The 22,415-nt window shown below is 51.0% G+C and overlaps 1 protein-coding gene across 1 annotated transcript in view; it reads left to right on the plus strand.

Annotated features, from left to right (window-relative positions):
- Positions 1-22,415, plus strand: part of CUX1 (cut like homeobox 1) — a 397,218-nt gene that overhangs the window by 358,493 nt on the left and 16,310 nt on the right. Inside the window, exons 15-20 of the mRNA XM_075904409.1 lie at positions 6,144-6,280; positions 7,091-7,157; positions 9,078-9,193; positions 10,679-10,795; positions 16,264-16,347; positions 17,486-17,542. Coding sequence (XP_075760524.1) covers positions 6,144-6,280; positions 7,091-7,157; positions 9,078-9,193; positions 10,679-10,795; positions 16,264-16,347; positions 17,486-17,542 — 578 coding nt within the window. The remainder of the gene's footprint in view (positions 1-6,143; positions 6,281-7,090; positions 7,158-9,077; positions 9,194-10,678; positions 10,796-16,263; positions 16,348-17,485; positions 17,543-22,415) is intronic.

Here is a 22,415-nt window from a genome sequence, read left to right on the forward strand (position 1 = left end):
CCATCCTCTACGTCGGGGGAGGGGAACCTTTTTTGGCTTGGGGGCCACTGACCTGCAGAAAAATCAGTTGGGAGCCACACGCAAGCGAGAAGCGGGAGGACTAGAGCACCAGCGCAGGCTCCCCAATGCTGGAGAGGGGACCCTGAGCCTGGGGAGCCAGAATCAGGCAAACAGGGAGCCACTTCTGGCCCCCGGGCCGTCGGTTCCTCACCCTTCTTCTATGTGCCACTAATACACCTGCACTCATATCAACGGGTCCAGTCTTGCTCCTGCTGGAGTTGATGGCCACTGATGTTTGTCCTGCAGGATTGGGTCCAGTGCACACTAAATGGTGCTGAGTATACTGCAGAATTGGGACCTATTTTTATTTTCTTGGGGTTTTTTAGGGACAATGTTTTGCTATTTCAAAATAGTTTGTATCTGAAAAGATTCCTTCGAATGTAGTGAAATCTCGGTTCTCCCAAGCAGGAGCATTTTGAAGAGCAGTGAGCCTTTCGCATTTCTTAAGAAACAGCATGCTCTAGTGGTACTGCAGTTCTATTGCAACCGAACTGTTGCGTAATGGATTTCAAACCTATATCATAGAACTATAGAGCTGGAAGAGATCTTAGAAGGCCATCAAGTCCAGCCCCCTGCCCAAGGCAGTACCAATCCCAATTAAATCAACCCAGACAGGGCTTTGTCAAGCCAAGACTTAAACACCTCTAGGGATGGAGACTCCGCTATTTCCCTAGGTAACCCATTTGAGTGCTTCACCACCCTCCTATATGCAGCAAAATAAATAACTGAACGATGCCTGCCTTATGTATCTATTTTTCCCTGTAAACAAGCTCTGGCCTTATGCAGCTACTTGCTGTGTAAGTTGTATTTGAGACCATTAGGAATAATGGTGGGTTTTAATACAGCACTTGGTGATAAATGAACTCTCTTTTTTACAACCCGCTCCTGCTCACAATACCTTTGTGAGATAAGGAAAGCGCTGTTGGCATTTCACAAATGGGGAATGCGATCACACAGGAAAGGAAAGGCCCCGAAAGTGAGTGTGTGTCAGAATTTAGCTAGAATCCACATCTCCTGATTCCTGGCCCTGGGCGTTAATCTTTTGCTCTCATTGTCTTTGCTGGCAAATCACCTTTGCTTTGCAGGACTGAAAAACCCAGGCCGAGAAGAGCAGGAATCTGTGCAATTTGGGTCATGGGGTGTTGTGGAAATAATGTGGCACTAGCAGGTTTGAATGTTTGTAAGTTGCAGGTTCTAACAGGCTCAAAATATCACAGCAAGGCTACCTCTACACTGGCATGATTTTCCAGAAATGCTTTTAACAGAAAAGTTTTCCGTTAAAAGCATTTATGGAAAAGCGCATCCAGATTGGCAGGACGCTTTTCCGGAAAAGCACTTTTTGCGGAAAAGCGTCTGTGGCCAATCTAGACGCGCTTTTCCGCAAAAAAGCCCCGATGGTCATTTTCGCGATCAGGGCTTTTTTGCGGAAAACAGTCCTGTGCTGTTGACACTGGCCCTTTTGCGCAAAAGTCTTTCGGAACAAGACTTTTGCCCGAACAGGAGCAGCATAGTATTTCCGGAAAATCACTGACGATCTTACATGAGATCGTCAGTGCTTTTCTGGAAATTCAAGCAGCCAGTGTAGACAGCTGGCAAGTTTTTCCGGAAAAGCGGCTGATTTTCCAGAAAAACTTGCCAGTCTAGACACAGCCCAACTCCTCCCAACTTGCCCTACCAAATGTCACCTGGTTTTATGTCAAAAGCCTACCCCCCTGCATGGTTTCAATGGGGAATCTATACATTAGCCCAGACTCCACCTCAAGGGTGAAAACCAGAGCCAGTCTTTCAGGGCTTAGTTCCAAGTTTATAGTACAGCGGACTGCTGATACAGAGGCTCCTGCCTGCTTGTCCCCCTCATCCCTGTACTACTGCTTCTCTACCAGGAGGTTTGCCTGACTCAAAACAACATTTTGATTATTTCAAAAAAGTGTTTCGGGATCTTAAGAGTCAGCCCTGACTTTCCAAGTGCAGCTTCTTCACAGGGACACCTCTCTTATGCTCCAACACTGGATCACTGAGCAATTTGCCACCCAGCTGTTTGAAATTCAGGCAAGGGAAGGCGACTCACCCTGTGCGGTAACTGAATTTCTTTGAGATGTTTCCCTGTGGAGGCGCCACGTCAGGTGTCAGTGTGTCCCAGCGCTATTGATCAGAGATTTTCAGTAGCGGCGTCTGTCTGAGTCAAGCACATGCAGTGATTATCTTGCAGCATCGTTGGCACCTCATCTAATGCACATGAGACTTGACCCCCTCAGTTCCTCCTCCACTCTCCTTGGGCTGAGATAGAACTCCATAGTGGTATCAACAAACCTGGGAAAAATCATTAGGAATAGTTAGAATTAATTAGTGACATTCCATTTTACTTCGTTAATAGTTTCTCATCATCTTTTTTTTCCCCTCTAAAAACCCCCTCCACTGATTAAAAGGTGCATCATCAGCATGGGACTCTAACAGCTGTTAATTAAGCGTTCACCTATCTGAAATGCATATCCTGTGCACTTAATCCTATAGCCTTCACTGACGCTAATGAGAGTTTTGCCTGTAAAGGAACTGCAGGATTCAAATCTAGATACCACTGGTATATTATTTTTTACTATGTTTAAACAGCTGGAGAGCTGGTTTTTCCTAATACCAAGAGACACAGGAAGTCCATAACTAATAAAAGCACTTTAAAGACTAACAAGATGGTTTATTAGATGATGAGCTTTCGTGGGCCAGACCCACTTCTTCAGAAGTGGGTCTGGCCCACGAAAGCTCATCATCTAATAAACCATCTTGTTAGTCTTTAAAGTGCTACATTGTCCTGCATTTTGCTTCAACTACCCCAGACTAACACGGCTACATTTCTATCACATAACTAATAGGTACATGATCATATCAAAAGAGAAATTAATTTGTAGTATAGCAGGCCATGATTAATGTTTATTAAAGTCAAGACACATTGGTTTAATGATATACTGTGTGTGTATAGAGATGTGCACAGCTGTGACATTAGTGATGAACATTAGGACTTTTATTCACTTTAAGTTCCTAGTTTTGGTCATCTAGAGATTGCTTCTTGCACAGAAGAATGCTAGTCCCATTTTAAGGTGTGATTTTACTTAGACAAGTATTCCAGAATCAGCACATTCTTGCATATTGAGACTCTGCTATTGGTTCCTACTTACTGGCTTTCTTTGTCAGCCCGTTTGTTTTAGGAATAGAAATAAGGTTTTACTGCCGCTTATTCCTGTCAACCCTGTAGGAGCCAGAAAAGGGGAGCTTCTTGTGCATCAGCAGAATTGGCTGGCAAGTTCCAATTAGGGATGCTAAAATGCGTTTAATTGTGTAAACATGTAATCGCTGAAATTTTCAGCAGATACACATTTACATACGGGGGGGGGGGAGGCAGGAGCCGGTGCTCATGGGGACCTGGCTCCCTTCCCCCTCCCCCTGTGCATAGTGGCTCCCTCCTGTACCCTGTGCTGCTGCCTCTGTGGGAGGCAACGGCAGGGGAAGTGGCTCCACGGGGCAGACAATCATGGAGAACCAGCTTAAAAGCCAGCTTCCCACGTGTGCTGGCTCCCACCTGCCCCTCCCTACATGCTGCTGCCTCTGATACAGAGGCAGCAGTGTGGGGAGGAGGGGGAGGAGTCATCTCAGCAGGCACCAGCTTGAAAGCTGGCTTCCCACATGGAGCGGCTCATGCCTGGCCCCCTCACGCCCGTGCTACTGCTTCTCTATCAGAGGCAGCTATGCGGGAGGAGAGGGGGCAGGCAGTTCATCAGAAGCCGGTGCCTGTGAAGAGCCAGCTTTTAAGCTGGCTCCCCCGAGCACCAGCTCTGCCTCCCCCTCCCCCATTACTGCTTCTGATAAAGGGGCAGCAAGGGGGCATGTGCATGTACTCGTTAAGATTAACCAGTAAGCCCAGACCTGTTAGTTAATTGTGTAAACGACTACACACTAAAATCCCTAGTTCCAATCGCTCTGCCGTGCTCACAGCCTTGCTTTCAGAACGGCACGTGGGCAGTTTGGTGGCTTTCGCTCAGACATCACACAAAAATGTTCATCTCAGACTTGCAGTAGGATGGGTCTGAACCCGAGCGCCACATCCAGTCTCTCCTTAATTGGGTGGAGGTTCTGACCAGATCCAGGCATTTAGTGCAGCATCCTCTCAACTTTGCACCAATTGAGCCCTGCCCGTGTTTTGCCGGTGGCCTACTGCCAGAAATGCTCCCCAGAGGCAGAGGACGACTCCTGCTGCGCTTCCACCGCCTTGAGTCCCAGAGCCCCAGATATGGGGCCTGAGCCCTGACTCTTGCAAATGGGATGTTGTGCAGCTCATAGGCTAAATGACCTTTGTAGCCTTGGCCATTCGCAACTGAACTCAGATGTCCGCATCACTCCAGTTCATTGTGCCCGGCCTATGGCTGTGGTTTGGGCTTGCAGCTGGCGTAGGCCACTGCTGAAAGAATCCGATCAGCAGCACTGTTCTCAGTCGTATGCCCTGCGCTCCAAGGAGCTGCATGGTAGGTTCCTCCCTCATAAGCCTCTAGAATCCAAAAGGACTAGCAGGATAAGGCAACAGCGATGCAACAGGAGAGTTATTGCGTCCCTGAGTGGTCCGGGTCTCGGGATGTAAACCCTTCCTTTTTCTGCACAGCATGTTCTGGTATTTGTTTGTATGTTTGTTTGTTTTTTAATTAAGAAAGGTGGAGGAGAGGGCTAGCCGTTCAGAAAGTTATAGCGCGTCCCGACACACAATCAATCAGGCAACACATGGGAGTGGATAAGCTGAAATGTGATCAATGAAATGAACAGCTGGATAACTATTCTCAGAGAGCAACAAGGAGTCCTGTGGCACCTTATAGACCAACAGATGTATTGGAGCATAAGCTTTCATGGGCAAAGACCCACTTCGTCAGATGCATGTACATAAGGTGCCATTCCTTGTCGCTTTTGCAGATCCAGACTAACACAGCTACCCCTCTGATACTTGTTCTCAGAGACTAATTATTAATGGTTCACAGTCTTGCTGGAGCGGCATAACAAATGGAGTTCTGCAGGGGGTCAGTTTTGGGAGAGGTTCTGTTCAATATCTTCATCAATGAGTTAGATATTGGCATAAATAGTACGCTTATTTAGTTTGCAGATGATACCAAACTGGGAGGGGTTGCAAGTGCTTTGAAGGACAGGGTTAAAATTCAGAATGATCTGTATAAACTGGATAAATGGTCTGAGGTAAATAGGATGAAGTTTAATAAGGACAAATGCAAAGTGCTCCACTTAGGGAGGAACAATCAGTTTCACACATGCAGAATGGGAAGTGACTGTTTAGGAAGAAGTACTGCAGACAGGGATGTAGGGGCTATAGTGGACCACAAGCTAAATATGAGTCACATGATTCTGGGATGCATTAACAGGTGTGTTGTGAGCAAGACAAGAGAATTCATTCTTCTGCTCTACTCTGCACTGAGTAGGCCTCAATTTGAGTATTGTGTCCAGTTCTGGGGACCACATTTCAAGAAAGATGTGGAGAAATTGGAGAAGGTCCAGAGAAGAGCAACAAGAATGATTAAAGGTCTAGAGAACATGACCTATGAGGGAAGACTGAAAGAACTGGACTTGTTTAGTTTAGAAAAGAGAAGAACGAGAGGGGATATGATAGCAGTTTTCAAGTATCTAAAAGGGCGTTACAAGGAGGAGGGAGAAAAATTGTTCTCCTTGGCCTCTGATAGGACAAGAAGCAATGGGCTTAAATTGCAGCAAAGGAGGTGTAGGTTGGACTGCGGCAGATGGAATCCTCTGTGATGGAGATTCCCTAGGCAATTTATTCTATAATAATGTACAGCGAAGGTCAGCTCAAGGCAACAGAGGATTCCATCTGCCGCAGTCGGTCGAAAATCGTATCAGCTGTAACAGAGATAAAGACCCCAGGCTGGAAACTGGGGACCGAAGGCCTTGACACCATGAATTTGCATATTTCTTCTAGTGTAGCCGAGGCTGCATGCATTGGACCAAAGGAGCTGCCGGGTGGGATGGAAAGGGAGTTAGGTCCAGGCCCTTCATGCTGACCAGCCAGGGTCACTGGCTTTGTTTTGCAGCTCGTTGTGCTGAGCTGCAGATCCAGTTCACTGAAGCTGTTGCTACGGTTGCTGACCAGAAAGAACTCATCATCAGCCTGGAGCGTGACCTCAGCACTATCCAGCCCATGTCTTCCATGCGTCGCCCTGATGCTGAGGTAATTCCAACGGCTCCTTCTAGTGGCCAACCTGTTAATTCCAGGAGATTTCTTTGTGTTCCGTTCCTTTTCCTCTCCCCCACTTCTCTGCCTTCCAGCCCTTCGCCTTCTGCGATCCCAGATACGGTATTTTGCCATCCCACGATCTTCAAAACCTCTATGCTGTTCCAACTAGGTTCTCAGTTCTTCATTCTCTCTGCTGTGCCAGCTAATCTATTGAAACATTTCCTGCTCTAGTTCCTCAAGGTCCCAGAATTCTCTGCCTCCTTATACCCCACTTGAGTGTTCCCGTTCCTCACACGACTTGAGGGCCACCACTAGGACCCTGCTGAGCCCCCCGAGATGGATTTCAGCTGTGATAGGGGAGCCCATCAGGAAAACAAAGGAGGAACGTCCAAATTCTCCCCGATCTCTTGTGAATGCTTCTGGAGTCGGCCCGCGCTTTACTTTGTCACATATTTATATTCAGGCCTCGTAGATGGTTTGAGACTTAATGCTCCTGGCTGGACCGGAGCACGGGGTAGAGCTGCAGGTGTCAATGCAATGAAAATGTCTCTGGAGCAGGAAGTCAGAACTTGAGCCATCTTCCTTTGTACAGTTCAGCCCTCAAATGTTATAATCTGGAGCCCTTGTTCTCAGACTAGGGGAAAGCATAAATCTTCAAATCACCCCCAAAGAATCATCTGGTACGGGCCTCAGCGAGGGCAGGAGAAACTGTTGCTCTGACTGGGGGTAGGGTTGCCTCAGCTTCTGACCTGTGCGCCTCACCTGCCCTCAGCGTTCCTATTCACATCTGATTTCTCCACCTAGGGTGCTGCTGACCACAGTCTAGAGAAGATTCCAGAGCCCATTAAGGAAGCTACAGCCCACTTTTATGGTAAGAGTCTGGACTTAGTCCAGTTGATGCATGGCTGTTAGATTGCTGGGTGTCTCCGGGAGGTCAGCATGGCAGGGCTGTGGAAGATCACAGCTTTACGTACTATCTGTGGGGTTCATTTGCCAGATGCTGAATGTGCTGAGTATTTACTTGTGTCATTTTCGTAAGAGGTAAGTTACCCAGGGAAGGGCAGAGACTATGTCATGGGAGGCCCAGTTCAAGAGTGGGGATTCTCTGTTCCCTTAGGGCAGTGGTTCTCAACTCGTTTCAGTCCATGGACCACCAGGCCAATCATAAAATTTTCGTGGACCACCTTCTTTTTGAGACATGATAAAAAGGCAACTGCTCAGTATGACGGTGGCAGCTACACTGACGCTCAGAGCCTCAGACAGAAGTTACTGGCAACACAACGCGGTTGCGTCCTAGGTGACACTATGGATGACAAGCGTCGTGTGCTTGTGAACACGGTGTAAAACAGCCTAACGGCGGTGCCTGCTCACGCCCTGTGACTTTGGACAGTGTTCCTGTAGACCACCGAAAAAGTCACCGTGGACCACCAGTGGAGAACCACAGCCTTAGGGGTTGGGACCCGGAGCTGAAGACTCAGAGATCTATCCCGACGTAACATCCACCCCCACAACAGCCACGAACTCCTACGTAGAGACAAACCTTGTATTGAACTCTCCTTGGGCCTGATTTTAGGAATGTTGCACACCTCGGTGTCCTGTTAACTTCAGGGGGACCGTCCCTCAGAATCAACCCTTGTTTGCAGTTGTTCCTGATCGAGTTCCTCCATCCTGTAGTTCCGGCAGTTTGTATCAGAGCCCTGACTGCTCCTTCCCAAATCGTTCCTGTACGCTCACTCCCACTCAGTCGCTTATCTGTTGTTGCAATGTTGCCTTGTTGAACAGCCAATGCCAACAGTCTTGGGAAGGGATTTAACGACATGGCCGGGCTATTAAGAATACTTAGTTTTCTGGTTCTCGCTCTGCAGGGTCACGGACCGTTGCTTCCCCTGATATTGTCTCCCTAAAGTACAGCGCTATGCAATGTAGCGGATCGACCTCTCCCCCCCTCCCTGCAGTCACTCCACTGTTCCTTTCACATGCACGTAGAATTCCAGCTGACACCAAATCCCCCCAGCTTCAACTTCCGGTCGTTCCACAATGAGTCTCCTCCAGAACTCTAACCGTTTCCTTTCCCTCTGCTGTTCACTGCAAGGGCTGGAGGAGAAAATGAATCAAATAAATGAAGACTGTTGGCTCTGCTAGAAAAGAACCCATTTCCTTTCCTTTTTTTGTTTGGAAACGTTTTTTAAGTAGAATGATAAACAATATCATGGCAACGGTTCCACCACGTAAAAACAACCTGAAGCCACCCATCCTGCTCCTATGAATAGCTCCACTGTGTAGACTAGCTGAGTCACTGCCTTCTAGGACACATTTATCTTCTGCTGTCCCGCGTAACCCTCTAGCGATGCCAGACCTCATTCACGGCCCTTGGATGGGATGGCCAACAGTGGGGTTATGGATGTACATGCATGCTAGGCAGTCGCAGCCACGCACGCCCCCTGCAGCTTCAAAATGCAGCTCCCAGTCCCAGGCTTAGGAAATACACAATTGTTTTAGGCCAGCAAGCAACCAGTGAATGTTGGAAGAGGCACTCTGTTAGGCTAAGGTGAAAAAAAAATGCGGGGGGGTCCCCATTTCACCATTTCTGCAAAACATTTCAGGGAACTGGCAAATTCTGACAGGAAAAATATTTTGTCTTCAGTTTTTCCATCCAGTTCCATGAATTAGCCACCTGTGAAGTCCTTTGAACCGTCCTGGGGAGGGTGCTATAGAAGCGCCACATGTTATTTTTGTGCCTCGAATGTCTGCCAGCTGAGGATGGTCTCTCACGCTTAGCTCTGCTTCCTAGGTTATCCTCCATCATCTCCCAGCACGCCGCTTCCCGAGGGGCAGATGGATTCCCTGCTGTCCATCATCTCCAGTCAGAGGGAGCGCTTCCGGACAAGGAACCAAGAATTAGAAGCGGTATGCTAGGCAGCTTACAAGGGCCTAACTTAAGATGCTGAACTGTGGAGATCTAGATTCTATCCCAGTCTCTGCCACTGGTCTGCTGGGTGACCTTGGGCAAATCACAGCTCCTCTCTGCCTATTTCCCACCTTTACAGCAGGGATAATGATACCGTCCTTTGTGAAACACTTCGAGATCAGTTGATGACAAGTGCTACTTTAAGAGCTAGGGGTCGCTGCTATTGTGGTAAAACAACACTCCCAGCCAACAGCCACCCTGAGACAAGGTGTGGGGGAGCTGGTGCCGTGTTCCCGGAAGGGGCGGGGCATCAGGTTGAAGGGGCGGGACTCTGGCAACCATCATGCTGAGCCCCCCTTCCTTCCCCAGCTCTCAAAGCTGTGCGGAGCAACACTCCAATTACAATTCAAAGGGGCCCGGAGCTCTGGCCACTGCTGCTGCTACAAATTGCGGGGCCCAGAGCAACTGCCACGTTTGACCCTACCTATTGGTGGGCCTGCTCCCAGCTGTGCATTTCTGGGCAATTATTGTACGTCGCAGGGTTGAAGTCCCTTAGGCTTGGGCTGAACCCCAAACTAGAGTCGTGTTCTCTCCCCACTTTGGTTCCCAATAACTCATTTTGATCTGTGGTGGGAGGGATTCCCCCGCAGAGGTAATCCCTGTGCTGATTGCAGTTAGGGATGTAAAGGGTTAACCAGTTAGCTAGCAGCCTGCCCAGGCCCACCATAGTGTGCCATGGGCAGGGGGCCCACCACTCCGCGGCAGGACCCCAGCCCGCCAAAGCAGCTCTTACCCCACAGCATGGCGCAGCAGGTCCCCAGCCAGCCGGAGCACCCCACTGCTCATAGGCTGTGTCTAGACTGGCAAGTTTTTCCGCAAAATCACATGATTTTGCAGAAAAACTTGCCAGCTGTCAACTCTGGCCACTTGAATTTCCACAAGAACACTGACGATCTCATGTAAGATTGTCAGTGTTCTTGTGGAAATACTGTGCTGCTCCCGTTCGGGCAAAAGCCCTTTTGCACAAATCATTTCCGCAAGAGGGCCAGTGTAGACAGCACAGTGCTGTTTTCCGCAAAAAAGCCCCGATCGCGAAAATGGCGTCTAGTGCTTTTGCGGAAAAGCGTCTTGCCAATCTAGACGCAATTTTTCCGAAAATGCTTTTAACGGAAAACTTTTCCATTAAAAGCATTTCCAGAAAATCATGCCAGTGTAGATGTAGCCATTGAGAGCTGGGCTGGAGGAGCCGTCTGCTCACTGCAGGCTAACCAGACCCAGGTCAACCAGTTAAACACTGAAAATTGTATCGTTGAACTGGGTAACATTTTTAAAGGGTATTTACATCCCTAATTGTACTGGACTTTGTCTCTGCTGCCTCAGGCAGCGTGGCTGGGAGGGGATTTTATTTCTGCTCGAGGACAAGTTAAATGGCCGTTTCCCTTCCCAAAGAATGTGCCGACGCTGGCGTGTGCTGTGTGTTGCAGGAGACCCGCATGATGCAGCACACGATGCAGGCTCTCCAAAGTGAGCTGGACAACCTGAGAGCTGACAACATCAAGCTATATGAAAAGATCAAGTTTCTCCAGAGCTTCCCTGGCCGGGTGAGTGTGGAGCCTGCCTCCGTCTCAGCTGCTGTCCCTTAATGGCTAATGCTTCCCCCTTCGGCGAGTTCTGCTGCACACCCTGGGGGTAGGGCAATGCAAGTAACTGTCTTTGTTCATTGGCAAAGGGCTGAGTAGAACCGGATGACACTGCATGGTTTTGTTCACACCGGCTTAACACCAGGCCTAAAACCACATCAGACGAGGGATGTTAAATTTCGATTAATCAACGAATTGAGTAGTCGATGGAATTTCCGCGGACTACTCGATTAGTGGATAAGGGGTGGTGCGCTCGCTATCCCCGCTGTGTTCTGCCTTTTACATGTGGTAAGAGCCACCCGCAGCTCTTGCGGTGTTTCAAAGGGAGAGGCAGAACTTGAGGGGAGCGGGGGCTGCTTGAGTCCCTGCTGGCCCCGGGTGCCCTGCGCCGCCTCACATTCCAAAGGGAGAGGCACAGCACTCAGACTGGCACGAGTGGAGACTGCTTCAGTCCCCACTCATGCTGTTCCCCCGCTATGCCTCCACTTCCCCTGCCCCCCCCCCCCCCCCCCGTAGAGACAGTGCTGGGGGACCTGGCTTTTAAGCTGGCTTCCCCCAGCTCCTGCATTCCCTCCCCCCCCCCCTTGCTGTCTCTCTCTGATAGAAGCAGCAAGAGGGGGAGTGACTAGTCAAGTCACTACTCAACTATCCATGAGCACGTACTTATCACGTAGTCGACGAATCGCTTACAGCCCTACATCAGACCCCAGGCATTTCCTCCCTGCCTGTCCCGTTCCTAGCCTTTGGGTTAGTCCAGACGTTCCTTGCCTGGGGACAAGGGCACGATGCTCCTGCAGGTGCTGTCTGTGGGTTGCCTTATCCTGTTGGGGGGGGAGGCGTAGCTTGAGAGCAAGTTCCCCCATCAGATCCTACACGCAAGACTCTGAAGCAAAGAAATTGAGGATGGAAAAGATCTAGAGTATCGGGCCACCTGATCCATCTCCCTGCTGCTTTGGGCAGAGCTGTCCCATTCCTAGGATGAATCAGGGTGGGTGCCCCAAGCCCCATCATTTTGAGAGCCCCGTGGTGGCTCCCCCAACTATTCTATGGATGGGAGGCAACCAGGGATTACAAGGGTCCAGCATGGTGGCAGCCAGGGTCGTCTTGCCCCCTCTTCCCACTCCCCACGTGGGCAGCAGGAGCTAGAGTGGCCCAGCAGCCTGCTCTGCCCTGCCCCATCACCTGTTCCCGGCCCACTGCACGCGGCTTCTCAGTGGTGGGGGGGAAGCAGAGCGCTCTCTGGTTTTCCCCCCCCCCCCCCCCCCCGCACCCACAGAGAAGAGAGGCAGGAGTATGGCACAGCAGGGAGGAGCTGGCTGCTCTGGCTCCCACCACCTGCGTGGGGAGGGGGAGGGGGAGGCAGCCGCTGCACCAGGCCCCATAATCCCCCAGGCTGCGTTGCTTGGGTGAGGGGGGTAAGAGGGTGGCATTTAGCAGGAGGGACAGGGTCTCTGGTGGTGGTTTCCCCAGGCCCCATGACTGGGACACTGAGAGGAAGTTGCCCCAGACCCCACGCTCCCGCGGGTCAGCCCTGGGTTCAGGGTTGTCCTCCGCACCTAGGGTCACGTTCTCCATCTCTCTGCAGTGTGAGGAGAGTGTCTAGTTGTAAACGTCTCAGTGATGGAGCTGGCCTCTTGGCCGAGAGTTGTCATTTCCCACCACAGCGCACCAATGCCATGTGCTTTGGGGTTCACTCCCTCGCTCTCCATGTGCAGCATCACGGATGCTCCTGTCTGGCCTGGCACCAAGGAGTTAAATAAGTCCTGAAATCATTCAAATAAGAAATAACTCCGCCTGTGTCAAAACGTGACTCGTTCTTGCATCCCGGTGCATAAGAGTCGTCCTGAGGAATTTAACCGAGAGATTTATATGGCACATGCTCCCTTTCACAGAACACTGTTCATTCAGCTCTCTGACCGCAGGAGCTATGGAGCGGAGGCCTCGGCAAGTACCGTTCATGACAAAAGGCTTTGCTGCCAGCGCATTAGTCGCCAGTTTGCTGCCCCTTTCCCTGCACACGACGTCAGAATGGCAACTGTTTTCCGTTCTTCGTGTGCAGTCACAAGGGATGATGGGTGACACCGAGAATCACCTCTCTCCTGCTCTAATGAACTAGAAACTGTCATGCCTCTCCCCCTTTCTGGCCAGCAGGGAGAGCTCCTTTCCTTGCAAGGCTTCCGAATGCAGCTTGTACCTTAAATCTTGTGGGTCTATCATACTCAAAAGTGGAATCCCTAAAAGCATCCAACAAGAGAGACTGTCTCTATCAATAATAGACACACATGAAATAATGGCATAAAGGTTCACAGAGCCACACAAAACTCAGTCAAACATCACTTCTTGCCAATGATCCACAATCATTTTCCTCCTTGTTGTTTGCGAGACTGTCTGATGTATCAAGGACTTTCTCCCATGCATACAGGTGGGGTTTAAATCTCCCTCCACGCCAGTGGCCAAAGAGACCCTATCACAACTGTTGAGAAAATTGCTTAAAACTGACAGTTGAAGAATTTTTAATTGTAGCTCCGTCTTTCAGCTGAAATGTCCAGTCATAGCTCTAAAATGAAAACAGATGGTAAACTGTCCTAAAAATCAACTTTTTGTCCTGAACTGCTGCATGGTATTGCACTCCATTGTGCTACAACTGCTAAGTCTCGCCCCAGAGGTGGCTGCATTCAGCAGTGGGTCAACTGAATCCATGCAATGAATCAATCTTAAATTTGTATGGGATTCTTCAAGAGGGCAGGTCGGATACATATTAAAGTGCTAATTACTCTCAGGCTGAATTGGGTTGGGCTTTAGATTGTGAAGCACTTCCATTTTAATACGAAAAGCAAACATCTCTCTCTATTTACATCTCTGACATGCTACCCCCAGAATATCATCCTCATTGTACCAGGAGCAATAAATCCTGCAGCAAACCACCAGGGAGGGTGACAACATAAAGAACCTAATGAGACACATGACTGGTTAAAAATAATAGTCAAGGCTATAGAGCCAGGTATGCTTATAATGACTGCATGAGCCCTAAAGTGGGACCTCATCTAAGCCAGGGATCGTGATGATGTAGTAGCCTGTGTATCATGTTCTAAAGCATAGAGGTATTTGCTAACGGTTCATTCAGCTTGGGATTTTCCCTGCTGAGAGGGAACCACAAGATCCTAGCTGGATGTCTGGGCAGAACAACAGGGAACATGTAGTAATGCCTAGAAAGACAACTTAAAGGTCAACATTATAATTTTAAAATTGTGATGATGTAGAGATGGAGAAACAGGGAACAGCTGATTAACAGCAGCATTGCAAATACGATGCACTCTCATAATTAAAGTGTGAGGCAGGCAGATATGGAATCATAAGACACCCGGGCATAAATAGAACAAGCTGACAGAGCACCAAACTTCAGCACCAGAGGGGGTTCTACATTTTCAGTTCCTCTATTTTAATTCTACTTAAATCCCCCAGTGGCAAAGAAACAAGCAGGAAACCCCAAAGGGAAGCGTAGCATATGGGACCCAAGCACAGCTCAGTAAATCTGTAAATGATTCTCCATTCAAACATGCCCTAAGAGCCAATGCATTGTACTGCCTCTGTGTCTATGGGGAGAAGCTAAAACATTTTGGGGGAGGATATAGTTTTACCTGGGTACATCAAATGTTGTTGTCAGGGTTAGTTTGGGGAGGAATCGGTAACCCTAGAAAAAATGGGAGCCGTTTGCAGACATGTCGCTGCACACAGGGGTTTCAAGGCACGCTTGTTAGTTTTATGGGGGCTTCATAGTGGGTGAAACTTGAGATGGCCATACTGGGTCAGACCAGAGTGCACAGATTTGGACAGGCTGTGTGCCTTCTCTGAGGTGAAGGAGGGATTGTCTGGAGGTGATGGGAACTTGGAATTGGGAGACTTGGAGTCTAGTCTCAATTTGGCCATGTTCTGGTTTTGACTCCCTGTTGCCTGGTTGCCCACAACTGTGCAAACAGTTGCTCTCCTGATTAGGAAGCATTTTACACCCACTCTGCACTGGGATCAGTGATTGTCTCCAGGAACAAGGCAGGGGAGAGTCAAACCCTCTCTGTATAACCTTGGGCAAGTCACTTGATGTCTCTGTGCCTTGGTTTCCCCACTTGTAAAGTGGGGATAAGACTACCCACACCCTTTAAGGCCGTGGTCCCCAACACGGTGCCCGCGGGCGCCATGGCGCCCGCAGGGGCACTTGCATGCGCCCGCCAGGTGCTCGGGGCTAGCCTGGCCCCAGGCACATGGCGCGCGGCGCTTGCGGGGGGGAGGGGGAGCGCCGGCCCGGCCCCGGGCGCGCGGCGCTTGCGGGGGAGATGGGGGGGCCGCCGGCCCCGGGCGCGTGGCGCTTGCGGGGGGGTTGGGGGGGAGCGCCAGCCCTGGGCGTGCGGCGCTTGCAGGGGGGGGGCCGCCGGCCCCGGGCATGCGGGGGCTATGGGGGGGCCGCCGGCCCCGGGCGCGTGGCGCTTGCGGGGGGGGTGCGGGGGAGCGCCGGCCCCGGGCGCGCGGCACTTGCGGGGGGGGGGGGCCGCCGGCCCCGGGCATGCGGGGGCTATAGGGGGGCCGCCGGCCACGGGCACGCGGCGCTTGCGGGGGGGGGCCACCAGCCCCGGGCATGCGGGGGCTATGGGGGGGCCGCCGGCCCCGGGTGCCCGGCAGGCAAACGGCCACGCCCCCTGGCGCCCAGCGGGCGAACGGCCACGCTCCCTGGCGCCCACAACCTGAAATGGTTGGGGACCACTGCTTTAAGGTGTCAGCCTCCCCTTGCAACTATTGCAATAATTCTGCACCAAATGCAGAATTCAGCCTGCAGTGACCAAGTGAGCCATCCCAATATCCATTTCACTGTTTCACTGGGAGGGTGGTGAAGCACTGGGATGCCCTAGGGTGCCTAAATGTTCTTCAGGCCCAGCCTGGCTATGGTGATTGAGTTGGGGTTGGTCCTGCTTTGAGCAGGAGGTTGAACTAGATGACCTCCAGAGGTTTCTTCCAAACCTAATATCCAATTCCTGTGCTTCTTCCTAAAGGAACCAGCCATACATTTATGGGGCAGGAAACTGAATCCACTTAAAAAATTCACTCATGCTCAGATTTCTAGTCTCCAGCCTAAATGTGTATGGGCATATGTGCAAAGGGCAGAAACTTGGCTGGCTGTCCTTAGTTAATTAAGGTGCCCCTTCTAATTACAAAAATTAGGGCCAGCAAAGGTCTTCCTGGCTAAGTCTTGTACTTTCCCTGTTGCTTGGAAATGAATGTAGAGTCCATGGCTCACCCTGAAATCGAGCTGCCCAGTGGGTAGGTGGTACAGCAGGGAGCCAGCTGCTCCCAGGAAAACACTGTGCAGAGTTACTCTCTTGCCTCCCCGCCCAGCTATCAGTGGCGGGGAAGGAAGCTAACTTCCTGTTTGGCTCCTGTAGGGTGGCAGCAGTGATGACACGGAGCTCCGCTACTCCACCCAGTACGAAGAGCGCCTGGATCCCTTCTCCTCTTTCAGCAGGAAGGTACGGGAAGCCAGAGGGGTTCACGTCTCTCATGGGCCCTGTTTGGCAAGGTGCTGCCTTGCCCTTCCCTCCCCATGAAGACCAGCAGGGTTGGGGGCTTTGAGCACCTCACTGGATCGGGTCCCAAATGATTTGCACACCGGGATATTTTGCCATTTAGTGTAAGGGGGAGGGGAGTTGTCTCTCTCACACGTCATATTCCCTCCAGACTCTGCCGCTCCTTGCCTCCCTCACAGGCGTTAACCATTCCCAGTGGGTCCCTCAGGCCCATGGGACCGGTGTGTGCAAGGCACGTGTGTCCCACAGCACTTCCTGGGCAGGTGTGTGTGTGCGTGCGTGCATCCGTCCGTCCGTCTGTCCCCCATCCTGAATTGTTCCGCAGCCAACACACCAAAAAAGAGCACTTTGTTGTTGCTACTCTCATGTTCTCCCCAGCCCATGAGATCCCACTGCATGGGCCAGTGGAAGAGGCTGCTTGACACACAAAAGGGATGAGATTTGTGAGTAGCCGCAACAAAAGTGTAGCCAGCTGCCTTCCCCAGTCTTGTGCTCCTGGCTGGCTGGTCGGGGCAGGAAGTGCCTTCCAGAGAGAAACCAGGCAGTTAGAAACCAGGGAGCGTTGCTCAGTCTACTGGGTCCACCCTAGAGGCATTTTTCTATTCAGGCAAAAGTTTTCACACACAAGCCTCGCCTCCACCCACCTCGCTTCTTAGACTGAAGGGGCTCTGTGGTTTGGGGAGACAGAAGATTATTTTGCAGTCCTGGGGCTCCCAGGTGGACACTCAGAATACCTCTCTGCTCTACAGGCTGCATGGCAGGGGGGCCGCAGAGTGAATATTGATTGGCAAAACTGAGAATTCACAGTGACGCTCTGGGAAGAATCCCTTTGACTTTCCCAGACTCTTGGTGAAGGGGCAGGTAGAGGCTGATATCTGGCCACCCCACCACTGGAGTAAGAACATTGCGGAGGGGTAGATTTGGGAGTAGAAGGCAGTACACGTGGCCTGCCTACCTCTCTCCCTTCCATTAGAGGTACAAAGTGCTGCTTGGCTTTTTGGCAGGCAACAGTCTTTCTCCAAGCCTAAAATCTGGAACCCTTCTAGCCCCATATGAAATCACTTGTGCAATTGACTTTCAGGAACGCCAGAGGAAATATCTGAGCCTCAGTCCTTGGGATAAAGCCACCCTCAGCATGGTAAGTGACGGCAGGTTACCTACAATACATGATACTCTGTCTCCACTTCTTGTTATGCTAAAGAGTGTGTTAATCTCTTTGCTTTCAACAAGAGCCTTCCTTCTTGGGAAAGTCCCAAACACCACACACTCCTGCATGCAGGGCTGCACGCTTTCCGATCCTTTACCCAATTTTTGCTTCCTGGGTTTGCCAGTTGCCATCCAAGCCAGCCTTGTTCCCCTCTGGTCTTGTGACAGAACTACAAATCAAGCTGTCCTTGTGGCCTCCTACTTCCAGACACAATGGCACCCGGCGGATGGCCCAGAAGCAGAATTTCTCGGCAGCCAGTTTTTGCATGGGAAGCTGAGCTGGGAAGGAAACTCTTTTTTTTAAGCACAAATATCTGAGCAAAGGGACCTCTGAAAAGTAGCAGCCAAGTTCATTCTTCTGACTACAAATATGTTCTCTTACGGCCAGGTATGTGCCACCCACTTTGTTGTCTGTGCCTGTGAGCAGAGGGTCCCAGCTCGGTATGCTCAGATGGGATCGGTTTATGCCACGTGGGCCTCACAGACAGTCCCTTCTTCCACTCCTAACACTCCCGCTTTGCAAATGGTCCCATGTCAGAAGAGGCAACAAGGCCAAACGTTGCCCCTTTTGCCGTCGCCTCCTCAGAGCACTTGCCCCGTCATGGAGCCAACTGACTGGACCCCAGAATGGCTGAGGGGGCAACGCTCAGACCCCACCCTTGCCCGCATGACATAGTGACCTGAACAGGGCGGGCAGGTGGTTAGTGTGGCCTTGACTTTCATTTAAGGAGCTGTTCTTTTAGAACCGTTTGGCTTTTTCGAGATGACTTGCAGAAGGTGACGCATCGTGCACAAGAGGTGGGGTGTTGCCGGGGGGAGAGTGAACAGGGAAAATGTCTCTTTTCCGCCACTGTATGAGGGACTAGAAGATTTGCCCAATGTCGCTTGGGTCCTTAAATCATTTTTTTTCCTTTCATTTAAATCATCATTCTGGGGTGGGGCAGAAGAGGAGGGGTTCAGAACACCCCCAGCCCTCTCTCACCATAGCAGGTTAGGAGCAGATGAAAAGCCTCTGTCCATGGCCACTGCAGCTCCAGCAAGCATAGCTGGGGGAGGGGTGCATGTCCCCTGGCGGGGGGGGGGGAACATACAGAAAGACACACAGAGACAGATTCCCTGAAACATAGAGTAGATTGCTATCCCTTTCCCCGCCCTGCCCCATGCTGGGCCAGTGGGGTTGTAGCTGTCCTAGGTGCCACCTCTGCCCCCCTCAGATTATTCTACAGTATAACGGTCCCTCCTCCCACGCCTTCCTTTTTCATTTTATGAGAAACAATTGAATTCGAGACATGTCCCATCATCCTGGCACAACCAAACCCTGCCCGTGCTTTGAGTTATAATGAGAGGAAGCTGCCCACCAAATTTGGTGGTCCTAGTATAAAGCCGACAGGGGAACAGAACCTGGGGGCTCTGGAGCCCAGCGCAGGAGCCTCTACAGCCTGAACTAGAGGCCAGCTGGCTCTCCACTAAGGCTGCAGAGCAAACCCGTTCTTTCTGGTCTACATGCCACTCGATGGGACAGTGCACCACAGCCAGGTGTGGGTTACACTAGCGCTTATTGTTCAGCATGAATTCTTGAACTAATGGACTCACAGACAGATGGACAGACAGATGTTTCTAAAATATATTGTAAGACGATTATGGAGGCCTCAATGGTTATGCTAAAAAGGGAGGTTTTTACCTTGCTGCAGGTAGGTGAGTTCAGCTCCCCGACGGAGCATAGTGTTGAACTCCTCAAGCCACAGCAAGGTAAAAACTACTTTTGCCTGGTCTCCGCTAGGATTTTACAGTGAAATACCCACCTGTGTTAGCGATGGGGCTGTGCAAACACCCTTTTCCTGGCAGCAAAGTCATAGCCTTAGCTTAAGAATACCACCCTCCGGAGTGGTGCGTGTGTGTGTGACATGGAGGAAACTGAGCAGAGGGCCTGGTTTTCCAAAGATCAGGTGTGCCCAGGCATGTGCAGAGGCATCTCTCATTTGCAGCTGCAACAGTCAGTGGAGGGGTGTTTATTACCTTACGGGCTAGATTGGGATTGACCCTTGCGCAGGGTGACTGTGATCCCTGCATCAGCACAGGGATGGCTGTTCTGAGGCAAGAGATTGTGCGGTTCTGTTGTGCCTTTAACTCTGAGCGTGGCTGAGGGGCAGGGTTTGCTCACTTCGTACATTTCCTCCACGCCTCAGAGACGCAAAGTGCACAGCTGCCAGCCGCGGTAACGAGCGTGGAAATAGCAAAACCTTCTTCCTCGTGGTTGTGCCTCTGCTCGGTCGCCTCTTCCTTGCGTTGAGCTTTCCAGTTGTCACCAGCACCGTGTGCGGTGCAGAGCAACGCCGGAGACATCTGTAAAACGGCAGGCGTGGTCCACGTGGGGCTGACTGGGAACGGCATCCTGAGCATGGTGGTAACCCAAACAAGCTGTAGCAGGATGTGACAGCCCCAGACTGCACGGGGCACACAGCTGAAGGCTGGGCCATTGCCACTGAGGCTGTCTCAGGTGGGGGTGGAATTGGAGAGTCCATACTGTGCCTGACGATAGCAGCAAAAAGAGAATACAGGGGCTACTTATGATGCTGAGCTTTACAAAGCTGGTTTAGGGGATTTGGACACACAATTCCCATGCATTATGTGCCTCAGTCCCTTGTGGCATTCCAAATCTCTACCTATCTAGCATTTTTACCTGGGATCCCTGACGTTGCCAGTGCTCATTCCCACGGCTGCCTTTATGTACCTCCGACAAACGGTGGCTGCAAATTTGCATCCACAACAGCCGGAAATAGCGGTTGAATCACGATCTGCAATTACCACATGCACTGAACAGGGGGACCCCTTTCGCTGTCAGTAATAGCAGGCTGTTACAGTTGCTGGAACTAGCCAATGGTGGTCAACTCACTTGCTACGGGCTGGTCTGTACCAACAGCGGGTGGCAAGCAGGGGTGTAAATTGAACTCACACTAGCCTGCTGCCTGCTAACACTCTGCACGGACCCTCCTGCACTTCAGTCTGCTCCACTTTGGAACATGAACTCTCCAGACAAGCCCCAAACCAGCATGGCACCGCAACGTAATGGCTGCATGGTGAGCCCCGGTCCAATCACCATATGCCACGGGAGCTACTCAAATGTGCCCTGGAACCAGTCAGCAACAGCCGACATCAACTATTCTTCAAAGTGTGGGCATGAGGCAGAGAGCCAGCAGAATGGCACCAGAGCGGCTCCGTACAAGGGCAAAGGATCTCACACCGAGCGTGGCAGCTACAGGCTGATCCCATTGTTACCAGCCCCTGGAAACGCCTTTGCTCACGTTGTGCTTGGTAGGGTGCAGCCGCTCCGTAAGAAACGTCATCGTCCACAGCAGTCGAGTTTCCCTGTTGGGCCATCAGCAGTGGAGCCTTCTCCTCTGGCTTCAGGTGGAGCTGCACTGAGAATCAACGGCCCTCTTCACATGGCGTAGATGGATGTCACAGCAGCTTTTGAGTGTCTGATGGGTCAGCACTTTATCTCACACCGAAAGGAGTAGTTGTTCCAGCTAATGGCAGCCCCCAGCTTACGAATGGGTTCTGTCCCAAAAGTTTAAGTCAAGTCGGTTGCATAGCAGGGACCAGGCACAAGCTGGGAATCAGCTGTCCCAGCTCATGCCTGGCCCTCGCCACTGTGATTCAGCCTTTTAAATGCATCAAGAGCCTGCTGGCTCTCAATGCATTCAAAGGCAGATCTGCAGCAGGGTTAGCCGGCAATTCCATCAATTAGTTGATTAAATGCAATGTAACATGCCCTAATGCAGAATGTAAGGCGCACGGTGGCAGGAGGAGGCCAGCAGGTAAAAGATGCTATCGTTTCCAAGGGGGTAACGCTGGAGATAAGCATGCTTGTAAACGAATTACAGGCTGTGATTCAGCCTTTGCGGGAAGCTAAATCCAAAAGGGGGAGGGGTTAAAGGTGAGATATAAGAAGTGAGGAACGGAGGACAATGGGGAAAGGAAAACTAATTCCGCAGTATTCGCTTCTCAAATGCAGAGAGCAGACTTCTGTCCCAGAAGAGGGGTAACTGGGCACAGCCCCATCAGGTACAGGAACCAATTGCTGTTGGGATCCAGAAGTAACCACTGGGTGGTGGGAGTAAACTTTGAGAAACATCAGCTGGATTGGGATTATTTTGTATATCCAATATTAATAGCCAAGGCCTCTGGAATTACCCATTTGCTACCCTAACTCTGGGTTCTGACACCGCACCGCATGCTGTTGATTGGCACAGAGATGGATTCGATATGGTGGCCGACTGACTTTTCAGCTGGTAACACTAGCCATCTGGTGGCCTGTTAGCTATTCAAGCTGCCGTGCAAAACGAAATCAGCAGCAGATAATCCTCTCTGCCCAGCCTGCTTCTTCCCTCAACAAGGAGCTATGAAAACCCTCTCTGGTATTGGGCCAAGCCCACGGAACGTGTGTCTGGAATAGCACGGACTGTGTGCTTGCTGGGGGGTGGAGCTGGCAGAATGGTTTGGAAGGAGCATCACAACTAAATACAAGGTGCGTATTTCTGCGATAGGGGCTGAATCACCTGCTAGAGCAGCCTGCGGTTATGTGGTTTCATCCATCAGAAATTTCGCCAGCTGGGCAGTTACGTCAGTCAGAGCAGATCTATTTCATTTGGCTTGTCGGACAGAGGGCATGGGGAGGGACTGGGCTCCCGTTCAATCGGTGGGTGTGCGTATCTCGTTTTTACATCAGCTGGAGAGAGCGAGAAGAACCTAGAGCTGTTCCACATCGAAGGGTCTGTCTGAGGCGAAGCCCCCTTGTGGAAAAG

Source organism: Pelodiscus sinensis, chromosome 21 (genome assembly GCF_049634645.1).
Source record: "Pelodiscus sinensis isolate JC-2024 chromosome 21, ASM4963464v1, whole genome shotgun sequence".
Lineage (NCBI taxonomy): Eukaryota > Metazoa > Chordata > Testudines > Trionychidae > Pelodiscus > Pelodiscus sinensis.